Source organism: Trichoplusia ni, chromosome 1, assembly GCF_003590095.1.
Source record: "Trichoplusia ni isolate ovarian cell line Hi5 chromosome 1, tn1, whole genome shotgun sequence".
NCBI classification, from domain to species: Eukaryota; Metazoa; Arthropoda; class Insecta; order Lepidoptera; family Noctuidae; genus Trichoplusia; species Trichoplusia ni.
This window is the reverse complement of record NC_039478.1, coordinates 10461355-10477946: the sequence shown is the minus strand read 5'-3', so window position 1 is coordinate 10477946 and position 16592 is coordinate 10461355. Positions and strand designations below refer to the sequence as shown.

The following is a 16592-nucleotide window of genomic DNA, read 5'->3' as shown; positions in this document are numbered from 1 at the left end:
ACCTAAAGATTCCTACAAACACGTCCCTTTCATTTTCGATCATCCTCAAAAAAAACAACTTAACTTTTACAATTCGAATACCTTACAAAAACTTTTCGAATCAAAATAAATCCCTCTCGGTGTACCAAAACGTGTTCAAGAGCCAGCGTTAAGATCCAACTGAAAACTTCACGTTTTATAGGAATATTATTTTAATTGAGTGCGGTAATTACACACATTGTAACGAAAGCTATTCTCGTAACAAATAAGTGTTTGAGACTATACGAGTTTGTTCTAATTGTTGTTTTAGTTGTTTTCTAGGTAGATTAGAATAACAGTCGATACTTTTATTGTCGCTATGGTTGTGTCCTGTAATGTTTGTGTTTTTAGTACCGAAAGGAATGTTGTTATTGTCCGCAGTTTTGCTTGTATGTATGATTTCTTCGTTCCCAAGGCTTAAAAAAGGAACTGGAAGTACTGCCTGTTTTTCTGTTTCTCATCATGCTGCATCACTTGATATGATAGCTGGAACAAAATATAAAAATGATATTTAAGATTAAACACATTACTATGGGTTGAAATTGTATTCCTAATTTGTTTATTTATTTACCTAATAGCCAGAACTTTAGCATTGCAAGTCAGACTCGGACTTGACCGGTATTGTCTACCTGCATTAATTCACAGCTAAATTACTACCAGATTTTATTCAATGGTGGAATGGAGTGTGTTTAATTTGCTAGTAATGCTATTGGCTGCTTTTTGTCAACTAGCACCAATAAAGACCTAACCGCGAATAAAACAGTTTGAAATAAAAAGCAAGCTTCACCTAAAGCAATTCTGTATACGTAGGCAGAATAACATAATTTTACTGGATCTGGTATATTGTTTCGCTTTACATATTCCATTATAACGTACACGGCTGCACGCTGCACTGTGCGCAAAAATAATAAGCCATCTTGACAAAATAGAGAGAGTTTCATTCATGCATACTTGACTATCGTCACGGGAGTCAGAAGCTAGAAAGTCATTAAATCAGTCTCATCAGTGTATCACGTTGCCCGGGTGACTAGGTTGAGGAGGTGAGACTGGCAGTCGGTCTTTGTAAAACACTGGTACTTAGCTGCATCCAGTTAAAATGGTAGCCGACCGCAACATAGTTGGAAAAATAATGTTATACTTCATAATTTATTACTCTTAGAAAGTTACAATTGATGAGGCTCTTTGCCGTGCATATTTGTATATTTTGTTGGTAAAAACCAGTTATAAGAAACAAAATATGTATAAACTATTTAGCAAAATTCATGACAAAAACATTTTTGTACCTCACTTGTCTCCACGATTTCATATCACAAAAATATCAAAAATCTTCATCCGTCACAAAAACAAAATTCCTAAAAACATCTTACATTAATATTCTCTGCATACGTTGATCCTAAAAAAGTATCAACAACGAAATACCCAAACAAGAAGCCGGCGAATTATGAAAAAACAACTGAAATTCAAACAGGTGAAGGTTAGACACGCAAACACGGGCCGAAACAATATTAAAAAATAAATTCGTGAGGTTCTGTATAAAGTTATGTAATCTTTAATTCAGGTGTAATTTTTTCAGGACTTCGTTGTGTTGGAGGAATGTAGATAGAGATTTTTTTTGAGGTTATTTATGATAGTTTTGAGTATTTTTGGGGCAGATTCATTATTCCCCTGCCTTAACGCAATTATAAATTTCGATCGGCGCATGGTCTTCCTCTTGTATACCTTTTTATCTGACGTCAACTCACAGGAAACACTCTTTGCAGCCACATGTTATTAATATTCAACTTGATAAATGTCAAGTAATTGAGTTTTGTGCTCGGAAAAAGGAAAAGAAAAAAATGAAATTGTTAGAAATGTAGAATGAAAAGTTGTTATTAACGATCCGTCTGTAAATGTATCAAAAGCCACTATGTAATAAAAAATGCAAAAATATCTTCATCTAGCAAAAAGTACAAAAAAGTTCCACACTTCCCCAAACGCAACCCTAAAACAAAATATAAAATTATCTAAAAACACAAAATGATTTCATAAACGGGTCGGAGAGAAGACAAAAACAAATTTGTTTTAACACGAAGAACGTTATAATATTTTTGTCCCGAAATTTAAAGGTTAGCCCACAGTGCTTCGCGACAGAATTATGAGCCCTGGCCCGGTTTTGGTGACAACACCCTTAATCTCGTGTTTTATGGGCCACTGCAATATTCCGTACACAAAGTAATAGGCTACACACTGGGCTGAAGGCTTTGAGTTTTGAAATATTGTTGTTTTTTGATGGAAAGCTGCATAAAATACGTCATAAAGTACATCAAGCCTAGCTATAAAATCTAGGCTTGACATCAAGTTGTTTATGACTGAAATGGGTTCATTAATAAAAGATCATGATAAAGAAGAAAATATATTTTTATTCATGTGATTTTCTTCTAGACATTAGGAACTTAACCTGCAAATGAAATGAAAAACGGAATCTCTAGTTAGTAGTCGGATTTATATTGCTTAATGTATAACAATTCAACAATATTTGTACACTATTAATGAAATGAAACGCAACCAATAACAACTGTTATTTTTATTTAATTGGAACAAAATGGCATCATCGCTGGAGTTATTTAAAATTCATAAATGAAAACGCATTTGTATTCATATTTCATCATGATAAAATTCCAATGAAAAATGTTGAAATTAAGTAGACCAACATTTTTCATACGGACTTTATTTTATATTAAAAAGTAAAGAAATATTCTCAAAACGTAACGAACGGATTAAATTACTATAAATAAAGATTATCTTGTTAAGTTTTTTTATCAAAAACTGTCCAAGTGCCAGTCGAATTCGTGACACTTAAGTTCCATACACACGGGCTAAAGAAAAATGAAACTTGTCATCAAATTGATGACCGTAGCAACCTAGATGATCTATTTGATAATTGATTGTTAAAGCGGCAGATATCAACTCTAAAAATTATAACTTCCTAGCTATCATGGTTCATGAGATACATCCTGGTAACAGACGGACAGACAGTGAAACATTAATAAGAGGCTTCCGTTTTTGCCTTTTAGGTACGGAACCCTAAAAATAATAATAAGTGAGCCAAGACAGGCAGTAACGAACACCTGGGTAGCGGAGGAAGACGGATAGAATCGACTTTATTAAGGTCTACATTTTGAAGGAATTAGACTAGAAATAGTTTTCAGATTTTTTACAGTGAAAATGTAACGTGTTATCGTTAATTGTAGAACCTAGCGACAGATTGACGTGACAACGATTATGACTGTCGTGCCCGTATTTAACTTGGAGAATTGTCATATTATGTGCTGGTTCCCCAAATATGCTTTCCTTCAATATAACGTTGTGATTCGTATTTCTTAAAAAAGAGAATGGTGCATATCGGGATTCGAACTTTTGACTTGACAGTCTAGCTGCCAAAGCACTATGATATTATTAATCATAAATTTCTTAAAAACTATAAGGGATTAAAAATTGTAATGGACTCGTATCCAAACGACGCAGAACAAAATTTGATGATAAACGAAATTATCATAAGAAATTATCAAGTTTCTAGCAATAAATAGTCATTTTTGAATGTTTATTACCTAAATATCCTTCTTGCAAACGATTGTTGGAATATTTTTCTTCTCTTGGTATGCCTATCATATTTAACAGTACAATTTATCGGTACCAGATTATATATGACTGTGGCAAAATTGTGCAGTATTACAGTCTCACATGCTTTGCCTGTATACTTGAACTAAACAGGTAGAACGTAGAGTGTCTGCCTGTGTACTGCCTTATGTCTACATATCGACCTACCTATATATTTACCCAATGTTTCGAATTTCATAACCTCAACCGTTTATATTTAATTCAAAAATAACATTAGAAATTGCTTTAACAATTTCAGTTCCTACATTTTCGAGTTGTTGCTAAGGTCCGCGGGCCCTAAGCTTTTGTTAAGCGTACCTACGAGCAGAAAAAGGACCACTCAAGGGCCTCAGGTCCTTGTGAGCCTTCAGACTTGTTGAGATATGTCTTAGGGATGTTTGGTTTACATTAAAATATTCCTGACATTTAGAAAGTTGGGCCCACGGCTAGAATCTAATAATTCTGATGTAGATTACAATAACATTTATTCATAATAGGTAGTCTGCGCCTCGAAGGGTTCCGTACACTTCGGGTGAAATAGAGGTCTTATTACGGAGGATCCGCTGAATCTCATGAACTGTGTCAGTTAAAGTTGAAAATTTTACAGATGTGTTAAGATATGTTTTTTTAGCCTATTTGTTGAGTGGTTATTCAATTCGATTTTGATTGATAAATATTTTAATAGAATTCTGTTAAAACATTTCTTTCGAGTTATGTTTCTACGAATATTTACTGTTACCATAATTATAAAAGAATTAATATTTATGCGGTATTTACAGAGGAGTAAAATTTTCAGCGTTTTCTTTATGCATCTTTAAATTCATTAGCCGATTTTTGAATACAGGCAAAAGCGTTCCCATTTGGCCCCCTACTAACAGGAATGGAGAGGCACTCCGGTGATTTTAGCTGGTAAGAGATCGGTATGCCCTTTCAGCTTCCCTAGTTTGAAAGAAGTCCATGAAGATTTCCACCTGGGAAAAAACGCCCCCAAGCTTCCCAACGTAAAATATTTACCAAGGTGTACGTATGCAATCATAAACAACCCCCTACCAAAATATCTACGTAACAATATAACCATCTTACGAGCTCATAACTCAACATAAAATTGTATTATAAAATCTAAGCGCTTTTTATTTAACTCTCATAAAAGATGAAGGGAAAACAAGGAAGAAAGAAATGAGTCTGCGAGGTAGTATGTGGTGAACTTAGAATGAAGGTTAGGGTATATGTGGCAAATAGGCCACAGGCTTCTTTTCGGAAGGTTTAAGCATTTGATCACTACGCCAGCTCACTGCGGTTAAGCTATTTCAGATGACAATAGGTACTTGGAATCTCAGTTTCCTCATGATGACGTTTCTTTGCACAGCTTGCCAGTGGTGTTTAGAATGATGAATTAAAAAAGTCGTATTGGTGCTTTGCCTGCGTTGGGATCGGGCCTGGGTCTCGTGCTTGCGAATTCAGGCATAAAACCGCAAGGCCAACGCGACAATTGCGAATACGCAAATGAAGTAATTTAATTAACAAGAAAAGTAAAAAGAAAATTAGCATCAATAATTATTGAGTGTGTTTTAGTGTATTTAATAACTACAATGTATGTTTTTGTTCCAGGCAGCCGTCCTTATAAGCAGAGCAAAATAACCAGGTACTTTTCCATTTAAATGATAATAAAATACATGATGTTTTGTTGGTTCATTAAATTATGTAAATTATATGACTTCATGAATCACCTGTGATTAGACATTACTAATTTATCTACAGTCACTTTTAAATGAAGCTTCTTAAAATTGAGTATTGTTAGTTTAACTAAAATTTAATCAAATTAATGTCATAAATTATGTACCTACTAAGAAATATATTTTGATGTTTTGTTATTTGAAGAACTAGATGGTTTTCAATACATTTTTATCACGTCCACAACACGTATAGGTACAAGTCAGTTAAACATCGAAGATGAGTAGTTTTAAGATTTGACAAGATTTTTCATAAACACTATATTTTCACGAGTATTCAAAACAACTGCTAACATTTTCACCAATGTTATTTTTATATAAATACATTTAAATACGTGGCACAATTAATTATTAAAACCGAATTTGTTCGCATTTGTTGTTAACCGTTTATATCACGGCAAATACCGTGGCTTATTTGCTTAAATAAATTGTTTTAAATTCACATTTGTATTGAAATCGCCATATAATGTATCATTGTGGATTTATTTGGACATCAAAAATGAAATATGGTGATAATATTACTAGTATAAACTATTTTAATAACCTTGATTAATGTTTGTTAAATTATTCGACATATTTTAAGTACATCAATTGATGGAAAAAAATGATTTTCATTAGACCTAAAAACGCACTTTTACATTAAATTATAGATCGAGTGTCCCATGCACGATTCCAAAAAAAAAACAATCCGAAAGTGAAGCAAGAAACTCTTTAAATATTGGACAAGTTTTTAATGACATATTATGACGTATCCTGACTATTAAAAGATACCTTTTAAAACCAAAATAATATATTGTTTCAACCACTGTTAGGCAAAATTCTCTTATTTGGGCTTAAGCATTTGAAGTGTCGTGATAGTTAGGTGGTCTTAAAACCATCGATAAAGTGTTCTTCTGACTAATATAAATCCAAAAAGTCCGTTTAAGCCTTATATCAAACATAAATTAGTTGGAGTCAAACCATAGATGGACTGACTGTGATTTATCAAAAACAAGTCAATTTTGGTTTGACCTCAAGCCTGAGAGTCAGACTCGCATTTATTTTTAAGATATGAAAGCTCTTACGAAGCATTTAAACTAAGAAGAATTTAAAGCTTTAATTTAAACAATTTAACCGACTTGAAAAAGAGGATGTTCTCAATTTGTCGGTATTTTCTTGTCGTTACCCCAGAACTTCAGAATGGATAACCAGGTTTTGTTAAACCTCTTTTTCAAGTATCGCGGAATAGCTGTAGTAGTATTTATTTAAAATCGGTTGCAAGTTTTTGTTGTTAAAAATTACTATTATAAAATACTTCATCTCCACTTTCCTTTAACACATAAAGCCTACATTGTTATCTTGATAATAAACAACAGTCTTCGTTTTTATTACATTCTATTCCATTCATTCGAATCTCTATGAAACTTTGATTGACGCTCATAAATTACTTTTATGAATACCGAGGGATAACTACCATCTTGAAGTAAGTCCTGCATATGTGGGAAAGAGACGAAGCTTTACGCCTTGTAGCGCGCTGTCTCGTTTCAACAACCTCATTGTCTTACTTCGAAAGCCGATGGTAGGCGTCGTTCGCTTTTGTTTTCAATTTATCTTTTTTCTTTCCTTGAATAAAATGCAGCGGTATAAAGTCTTTGTGTATTTATATTTTGGTCTTTATTCTCTTTGGCAGAAGGTCGTGGTTCCTTTGTCAGCGATTAAATATTGATATGTTTTTTTTTATTAGGGTTGTGGGTTACGGGAAGAATAGATTGTGTGTCTTTATTCTTATTCAGTTTATATTTAAAGGTCTTAATTCGTGCGTGTTCTGTATAGGTTTAAAGAGATGGTTTAAGTTAGGTAAAAATGTGTACAATTTGGTTTGACTTCAACCGGACAGTCTTAATTAGAGTGAAGCAGATCCCTGAGTCTCCATTTACTGTCTTTCTGTTCGTCTGCCCATCTGCCCATCTGTAAAGTTGTATCTTATGAACCGTGATAGCAAGACAGTTAAAATTTTCGTATTGCTCTGAAGGTCACGGGCCCGGCTCACAAATTACCTTTTTTTTAATGTTGCGTCTCTATTATCAGGGCCCTTTTGACGACAGTTTACCCATCTGACTTAAATTCAATAGCGTTTATTTCACAAATTAGTTTGAATCGAAGATTGATCGTCTCTTTAGGCTAAATCTAAATTGTTATCTATCTCATTTCAACCGAAACCAACATTCAAATTCATGTCCGTTTAACAAATGTATCAGACATTTTCCATCAAATTCTAATACGCTATTGGCTTAATACGCCGGTGGCTAAATTGTACGTCGGTGGCTAAAACGCGGTTGCATCGATGTCTAGCGTCTAGACGTAAGGGATGCTACGATCGGAATATCTATTTGGTAAGCAGCTGTTGCCGCACAAATTGCTTGGATCTTGCTTATGTTTTCTATGAAATCTAGATAAAGTTATCCTGATGTATTGTACTAGTCTGTGAGTTGTAACAATATAGCGTCAATTTGGTTTTTTTACTTAAATTGTTTGTAATATTGGTCATGTTTATAATATTTGTTGCCCAGGTAACTGGGTTGAGAAGGTCAGATAGGCAGTCGCTCCTTGTAAACCACTGGTACTTAGCTAAAACCGGTTAGACTGGTAGCCGACCCCAAAATAGTTGGGAAAAGGCTAGGTCAATGAATGAATGATGTTTGTAATATTGGTGTCAGTTATTTAAGGTTAGAATCTTTTTCAAGAAATAGGTCCCCCACTCTAAGGAGCTTAAGACTTGTGCCGCGGGGGGTTTCACAAATATTCAAATCATATGCACGAAGACACCCAGACTCAGAACAAACATGACCTCCGCGGGGATCGAACCTGCGACAGGTCACACACACAGACTTGGCGTAGTGACCTCAACCACTCGGCTATCCGTGTATTTTGAAACGATCGTTTCATTTTATAATGTTGCCTTAAATAATCAAATAATTAGATTTACGATCACAATACCGCTGTCTTTATCACCCCATTTACAATGATGGATCTTATTATTCGCCGTCAGGTCCCATTTGATGTTCACACTAAATAATTTTATTGGTACATTAAATTACATTACCTTGGCTCCATTTTGAATGTTTTCCCAATGTTCAAGATAAAATTTATGTTTTTGAGTTCCCTTTTAATGCTGTAAAATGTTTTATGTGTGACAGTTGTTTCATTAACTCTGACCAAGAGTTTTATCATAGGACATTGTTTTACCTACGACAATTTTATTGATTGTGGAGGTCAGAGTAGTGGCTTGATGTCAAATACGGAGTTCCATTAAAGAATCTGGTTCTCCTAATCTGGTAATGTTGGACGCCAACAACAACGATGCTTGGAATAAAGCTTGCTAGTAGAAGCTCACACCTTTCAGGTTCACTTTACAGGGTTTAAAGGGTAAGAACGGAAACCTATTACGGCCGCCTGTCCCTTCTCCTGACACCAGGCTGTATCTCATAGATCCTGATAGCTAGAACGTTGAAATGTTCACAGTATTTATAATAGTAACTTTTCTCAGTTATTTTTGCTGATATAACAGGGTAAGCAATGGTGGTATTTGCCTAAATGAATTGATAAATATATATATATTTTCATTTCATATTTCTTTCTATTTCGCCTAGATGTACGGATCCCTGAGTGTCGCAAGTCAAGCTTGAAAGGTTTTAATTTAATCTTATTGATATCTGTCTATCAAAGGACTTGTCATTTGAATTGACATTTCACTAGAAATCTACCCCAGAAAGATCATTTTAAACATTGTAAATTGATTCAGTCGACATCCAAGACTCCGCTCCATCGAGCACCGCTACCTTGGTTTTATATAAATTTCAGGGCGCCATTTTATTACGACCCTCACCGTACATATGTAGTGAGATGAATAATGGAAAGTCTAAGACACATATTGGATTCGACGCACCCAAAGTATTGAATTCGTAAAGGAATAGGCGTAGTTTTGTCTTTCAATAACGTTTGCTTTTTATTGACTAGTAGCATTGGTCCTTAGTGGCGTGGTAAGAAATCGGAAATTGGATGTTTTGTTGATTTCCTTGAGGAGGTAAAAGGTTCCTTCTTGGGAACTGGCCCAGTGCCAGACTGGACTTTATTAGGAAGTTGTCATTATCGAACACACGATTTGTCCCTTTATCTATGATAATGTTACAAGTTACTAGTTAATGCTGAGTCACGGGCGCTTAAGGACCACAAATAAGGTTTAGGTTTCGAGAAAGATAAGTAATGATTAGATGAAAGAATTATGGTAATTGCTTTTCTTTCTTACAATATCAATTCCAGACAATTTGACCGCCAAATTAAGGTCGTTATTGTTATATCTAATTTATTGCTATCCCTATTTTGCTGTGATATTTTTATTTCAATAAAATCTAGATTTTTGCATAACCTACCTTCATATTTATGAATGTAACATGTCAAATCTTGTTACCAATGAAAGCTTTCAATATTGGTTTCTCAAATGTCCGAATCGAATATTTTTAGTATTTTTTATTTGTTTAGCCATAACTGTTACCCTGCGGATCAAATACATCTCTTTAATTATTTTTCTCTGTCTACGGCTTTTTCTCAATACGTACTATAATTGTGCCAAAATAGCATTCTAAACATCAAGTAAAATTATTTCTCACTCATAAACCAAGTAATAAAACCAGATTCTATGTTACTAATTGTTAGCGACGATGACAACTACGTACACCTAAATTAAGTATGTTATAGTTTTTGTTTGATTAACGTTTCAAGTTTCTTAAAGTTAATGAGTTTGTTTACGTTTGCAATCAGTTATAGGTGTACGTAGGTATATATTGAAAACATTGTTTATGTTGTTAAGGTTTGTTTGCAAATGTTTAGGACTATATGATGTGTGCTAGGGACTTAGACTATGGTTAAGAACTAAGATTTAGTTACCTAAGTGTTGTCCATATACTATTTAACCCTGAAAAACCTAGAAAAAGGTTTTATGTAGAAACAATTATTGATAGGAATTGTTTCATAAGTACCCGCAATTATTTAGAATTTGTTGTAACTAACTCTCGGTAGGTGGCGACGCACGTAGATTAGTTTTAAAAGTACCTACATAAAATTCACTTTTTAGTTACCGATTCTGTCACAGGGGGCAGCACCATGTTGTTGTCATGATTAAGGTGCGGGTTTTTGCAATTATCTTTATTTTAAGACATTATTTTATGTAAATAAAGGTATAAGGATAGGGTTAAATAGGGTAAAAAGGTCTAGAACATTTGTAAGGGACGCCTAACTGCCGGGATAAGCCTCTGGAAGGGTTTCTTGCCGGCCAGCGCGGGAACACGGCACGCCATGATTGGCTGGCGCCAAATACGCGCCCCCGTGATTGGTCGGCAGTCACTATAAATAGAGGGCCCTCCCGGCGGTTAGGCATTCCACATCCAGTGAGCATCCGGAAAGGAACCTTGGAAGACTAGGAAGACTAGGAAGCCTAGAAATACTGGGGACAATAAAGAACTATGTAAGTACTGCACAATTTCTTTTACTGCGTTGAACCCCTGCTTCTTTGTATCCCGCCAGTGCTCGGTCCGAACCCAACGGACCAACCCAACAAATACAGTCCACTCGCTGGCTGTAACATTTTTGGTCCTTTGTCGAGCCGGATTGGGTTATAATACGAAGATGCCAACTACAAGATCGGGTTCGACGCAGTCTAAGACTGCAGGAAATAGTTCGTCGTCGGACAGGAGTATGAACACTCCGAGCGATACTGCAAGCTCCGCCGCTACGAGTATCGCAAGTAGGTCGACGCTCACGAAGAGGACGCCGACAACAAGTCCGAAAGGAAGCCGGGCCCCCGTACCCCAGTCCAAGGACGCCACCAGGAGGGAATCAACGTCAGCAGAGGCGGTGCGCCCCGCCCCCCTGACACACGCCGCCGCGAAAGAGGTTGAAGATTCAAACCCCGCACGTGAAGAAGGCAGTCATACTACGCTGCAGAATCCAAATCGAAGCGTTGGAATCAGGACGTTGTCGAGAGAAGGGACTCTGCAGCAGCTTGATCCTGGGAACCCGGCCCGGGACAGGGACACAATGTCTACTCGCTCTTCGCATAGGAAGAGAGCAGAAGCGCAAGCAAGATTGACTGTGGCGTTACGGGAGCAAGAAATGGCGGAAGCACGACTAAGGGTGGCGCAAGCACAACTAGAGCTTGTCGCCGCTGAGTCGGAAGATGAAGATGGAGCTGGTGAAGAAATATACGAGCGAACTCATGAAGTGGAACAGTGGTTCATCCAAACCAGCGCCGGGTCAAGCAAGGAACAGAGGCCGGTCGAGTCAAAAGATAAGAAGAGCGACATTCAGAAGCTGGCAGAAGCAATAGGCAAGCTGTCCGGGAATTCGCGTGACGTCATCGCGCCGAAGTACATCGAACTTCCTTACTTCAATGGAGCCTGTGAAGAATGGTTGGCGTTCAGAAGGACGTATGAAGATACGGCTGCCTCCTTCAGCGCCGCACAGAACCTGGCTCGCCTCAGAAGAGCCATAAAGGGGAAGGCGAAAGAAGCAGTTCAGAGTTTACTGTTTACCGCTGAGAAGCCACATGAAGTAATCAAGGCATTGGAATCAAGATATGGAAGACCTGGTGCACTGGCTTTAGCTGAGTTGGAAAAACTGAAGAACTTGTCGAAAGTGAGCGAAAGTCCTGGCGAGATCTGCGTGTTTGCAAGTCGAGTCAAGAACGCCATCGAGACAATCAAGGCTTTGAAGAAACCTCAGTACCTCAGCTCGCCTGAAACATTGAAGGCTATTGTAGACAAGATGCCACCTACCATGAAGTTTCGTTGGTTCGCATATCATAGGGGTCGGAGAGATGAAGACATTCAGGAACTTTTACTCATTGAAGAATTCCTGGATATTGAAGCCGACATGTGTGGGGACTTTGCCCCGCCAGAAGTTCCATCTGATAAGAAGTGTTCAAGAAGACCTGTACACACTGTACAAGAAGAGTCTCAAGATAAGAAGTTTAAGAAGTCGTGTCCCGTTTGTGAAGAGGAACATTTTGCAACAGAGTGCAAGAAGTTCAAAGAAGCGTCGATTGATAAGAAATGGGACATCATCAAGAAAGCGAAGATTTGTTTTAAGTGTCTTCGCTTCAAGCACTTAAGAAGCAACTGTAAAGCGCCTGTCTGCAGGAAGTGTAGAAGATGGCATCACACTATCTTACACTCGGACAAGCCAGAAGTACAGAAGTCAAGCAAGGAAGGCGCATCAGAAGAGAAAGTCGCCTCAGTCCACAACAATAGGGATGAAGACAGAGCATATTTGAAGATTGTTCCGGTGCAACTCTACGGGCCCAAGGGACAAGTTCGTGTGCTCGCGTTGTTGGACGAAGGGTCGACCGTCACTCTCTTAGACGCGTCGATAGCCGAGAAGATTGGAGCTGCAGGAAGTCGCCAAGCACTCACAATCGAAACCGTCGGCGGGAAGGTCATAAGGAAAGATAGCTCACAGAAGATCAACTTGAAGATTAAGGGGGTTCACAGAAGGGATAAGAAGACTATCACTGTTAGAACCATCGACGATCTGAAGCTATCTGAACAAAGGGTCAACAGGAGCACTGTAAAGAATTGCCTACACTTGAAGGCAATTGAAAGGCAGTTGCTCTACGACGCAGAGCGACCGAAGTTGTTGATTGGGCAAGACAATTGGGGACTCATAGTCACAAGAAGACTGAAGAAGGGCAAGCCAACTGAACCCGTAGCCTCACTCACACACTTAGGGTGGGTGCTACATGGGTGTGAAACCGGATCGAACGCCGTAGTCAACTTCATGCACTACGGCAGGGCAACGTCAGAAGGTGAAGACATTGAAGAAGTCGTCCGGGAACATTTTCAGTTAGAGTCTCTGGGGATTCAAAATCGACTGCCATCAAACGACAGCGATAGAAGAGCATTGGAAACCTTAGAGAAAACAACGAAGCGACTACCAAGCGGTCAATTCGAAGCAGGCCTCTTGTGGAAGAAGGAAGGCGAGACCCTACCCAACAACTACAATCAAGCGTTTCGTCGCCTGGTCAACATAGAGAAGAAGCTGGATCGTGAAGAAGATGTCAAGGAATATTATGAGAAGCAGATCCAGACATTAATAGAAAATGGTTACGCCGAGAAGGCCCCTGTAACCACCACTAAGGGGAAAACATTCTACTTACCTCACTTCGCCGTCGTACACCCGGTCAAGAGGAAGCCAAGAATTGTTTTCGACGCAGCAGCCAAGTATGAAGGAAGAAGCCTCAACGACGCATTGCTAGCAGGACCTGACTTGCTGCAGTCGCTATTTGGGGTGCTACTGCGCTTTAGAGAAGGCCCAGTGGCAGTCATGGCTGACATACAAGACATGTTTCTTCGTGTCAAAGTTAAGGAAGAAGACCGGGATTGTTTAAGGTTCCTCTGGAGGGGAAGCAGAAGAACAGGCAAACCGGAAGAGTACAGGATGTCGTCGATAATATTTGGAGCAGCGTCATCACCTGCGACAGCTATATACGTGATGAATAAGAACGCAGAAGACTTCAAGATCACGCACCCTAAAGCTGTGAAGGCAATAAGAAGAAATCATTACATGGATGATTATCTTCAAAGTTTCTCGTCAACCGCCGAAGCAAAGAAAATTTCAAGAGAAGTTAAAGAAATTAATTCAAAGGCAAGAACTCCCCTTGAAAGTGCAAGTAAATTGAAGAAAATAGACGTGTACATCGGTGACGAAGGAATCATAAAGCTACGAAGTAGAACTATGAAGTTTCGCGATGGAGGACTAAGGAATATGAACCCTGTCATCTTGGACGGAAGGCATAGAATCGCGCAACTTATCATACGAAGCTATCATGAGAAGTTTCTACACGGTAACACAGCGACCGTGATGAACGAGGTCCGACAGAAGTATTGGATTCTCGGTTTAAGGGCAACATTGAAGGCAGTAGCACACGGTTGCCAATGGTGCAAACTAAGGAAGAGTACACCCGCCATACCGCCGGCGGGCGACCTGCCGAGCGAGCGGCTGCAACATCATCAGTTCCCGTTTGCTTGTACGGCAGTCGACTATTTCGGGCCGATGCAAGTAACGATCGGCAAGAGAGTCGAGAAGCGGTGGGTGGCATTGTTCACCTGCCTCACCACCAGGGCTGTTCACCTGGAGTTGGCGCCATCTCTCAGTGCCAGCTCCATGATTATGGCCCTGCGACGGATGGCGGCCAGAAGAGGGACTCCAAGAACGTTGTTCAGCGACAACGGCACGAACTTCGTCGGGGCGAACAAAGAATTGGAGGCGGCCGCACTTGAAAAGGGAATCAAGTGGAAGTTTATTCCCCCGGGCAGCCCAAACATGGGAGGCGCCTGGGAGAGGCTCGTGCGCACCGTGAAGACGGCGTTGGCGGTGGTGCTCAACGAAAGGAGCCCACCAGAAGAGGTGCTTCACACGCTGATGACTGAGGTCGAACACATCGTGAACACTAGACCTCTCACCCCAGTCAGCATGGACCCCAACGATGCAGAAAGTTTGACCCCAAATCACTTCCTGCTGGGGAGATCGTGCGGAGCAATGGCGCCGGGAGAGTTCGAGGACACCGAGCTGGTCGGCAAAGCAACCTGGAGAACAGCGCAAAGGCTCGCCGACCACTTTTGGAGACGGTGGGTGAAAGAGTACCTGCCGCTCCTCATGCCGCGGAAAATCGACGGGCGAACAACCGTCGACCCCAAAGAAGGCGACGTCGTATTGATAGTCGACGCCGCGCTACCCCGCAACTCGTGGCCTCGAGGTGAAGTTATCAAAGTCTACCCCGGGCCAGATGGAAGAACGAGAGTACTGGACGTGCGGACATCAGGAGGAGTGCTGCGCCGGCCAACCAGAAGGGTCGTCGTGCTCGTGCCTGCAGCAGCATCGTCGCATCCAGAGGACGGCGTGCTACGCACCGCGGGGGAGAATGTTAGCGACGATGACAACTACGTACACCTAAATTAAGTATGTTATAGTTTTTGTTTGATTAACGTTTCAAGTTTCTTAAAGTTAATGAGTTTGTTTACGTTTGCAATCAGTTATAGGTGTACGTAGGTATATATTGAAAACATTGTTTATGTTGTTAAGGTTTGTTTGCAAATGTTTAGGACTATATGATGTGTGCTAGGGACTTAGACTATGGTTAAGAACTAAGATTTAGTTACCTAAGTGTTGTCCATATACTATTTAACCCTGAAAAACCTAGAAAAAGGTTTTATGTAGAAACAATTATTGATAGGAATTGTTTCATAAGTACCCGCAATTATTTAGAATTTGTTGTAACTAACTCTCGGTAGGTGGCGACGCACGTAGATTAGTTTTAAAAGTACCTACATAAAATTCACTTTTTAGTTACCGATTCTGTCACAGGGGGCAGCACCATGTTGTTGTCATGATTAAGGTGCGGGTTTTTGCAATTATCTTTATTTTAAGACATTATTTTATGTAAATAAAGGTATAAGGATAGGGTTAAATAGGGTAAAAAGGTCTAGAACATTTGTAAGGGACGCCTAACTGCCGGGATAAGCCTCTGGAAGGGTTTCTTGCCGGCCAGCGCGGGAACACGGCACGCCATGATTGGCTGGCGCCAAATACGCGCCCCCGTGATTGGTCGGCAGTCACTATAAATAGAGGGCCCTCCCGGCGGTTAGGCATTCCACATCCAGTGAGCATCCGGAAAGGAACCTTGGAAGACTAGGAAGACTAGGAAGCCTAGAAATACTGGGGACAATAAAGAACTATGTAAGTACTGCACAATTTCTTTTACTGCGTTGAACCCCTGCTTCTTTGTATCCCGCCAGTGCTCGGTCCGAACCCAACGGACCAACCCAACAAATACAGTCCACTCGCTGGCTACACTAATTTACTATTCAATTTTTTACCTAATTTATCTTCAGTTTCTCGAGCACAAATACAAAGCGACGTTCTAAATATAGAGATTCTCGTCTCAAAAGATCACGTGGCAAAGCCCGGGTTTGTGACGCGGCCAGGTGTGCGTAAATCCTCTTTGCATCACGTTCACCCCCATGGGGAAACATATACGTGACTTGGTCCTTTTGTACGAAGTGGATGATTATTGCAAGAGTTCTTATTAGTGGATAGCGGATATTGTATGGGATTGTCCTTAATTGTGGTTGGAAGGTTAATTTGTTGGTTCTTTTTTCTTTTGGAGAATGTTAAACA

General features: G+C 39.4%; 2 protein-coding genes across 3 annotated transcripts in view; both read left to right on the top strand.

Moving 5' to 3' along the window:
• Positions 1–16592, top strand: part of LOC113494196 (uncoordinated protein 58-like) — a 309932-nt gene that overhangs the window by 191777 nt on the left and 101563 nt on the right. For both annotated transcript variants that reach the window (XM_026872418.1, XM_026872409.1), the window contains one exon: positions 5263–5296. The gene's annotated coding sequence lies outside the window, so the exon portion shown is untranslated. The remainder of the gene's footprint in view (positions 1–5262; positions 5297–16592) is intronic.
• On the top strand, positions 10982–15414 carry LOC113494186. Its single transcript, XM_026872397.1, has 2 exons — positions 10982–14069; positions 14223–15414. The coding sequence occupies exons 1-2, from the start codon at positions 11046–11048 to the stop codon at positions 15372–15374; spliced, it is 4176 nt and encodes a 1391-aa protein (XP_026728198.1). The 5' UTR covers positions 10982–11045; the 3' UTR covers positions 15375–15414.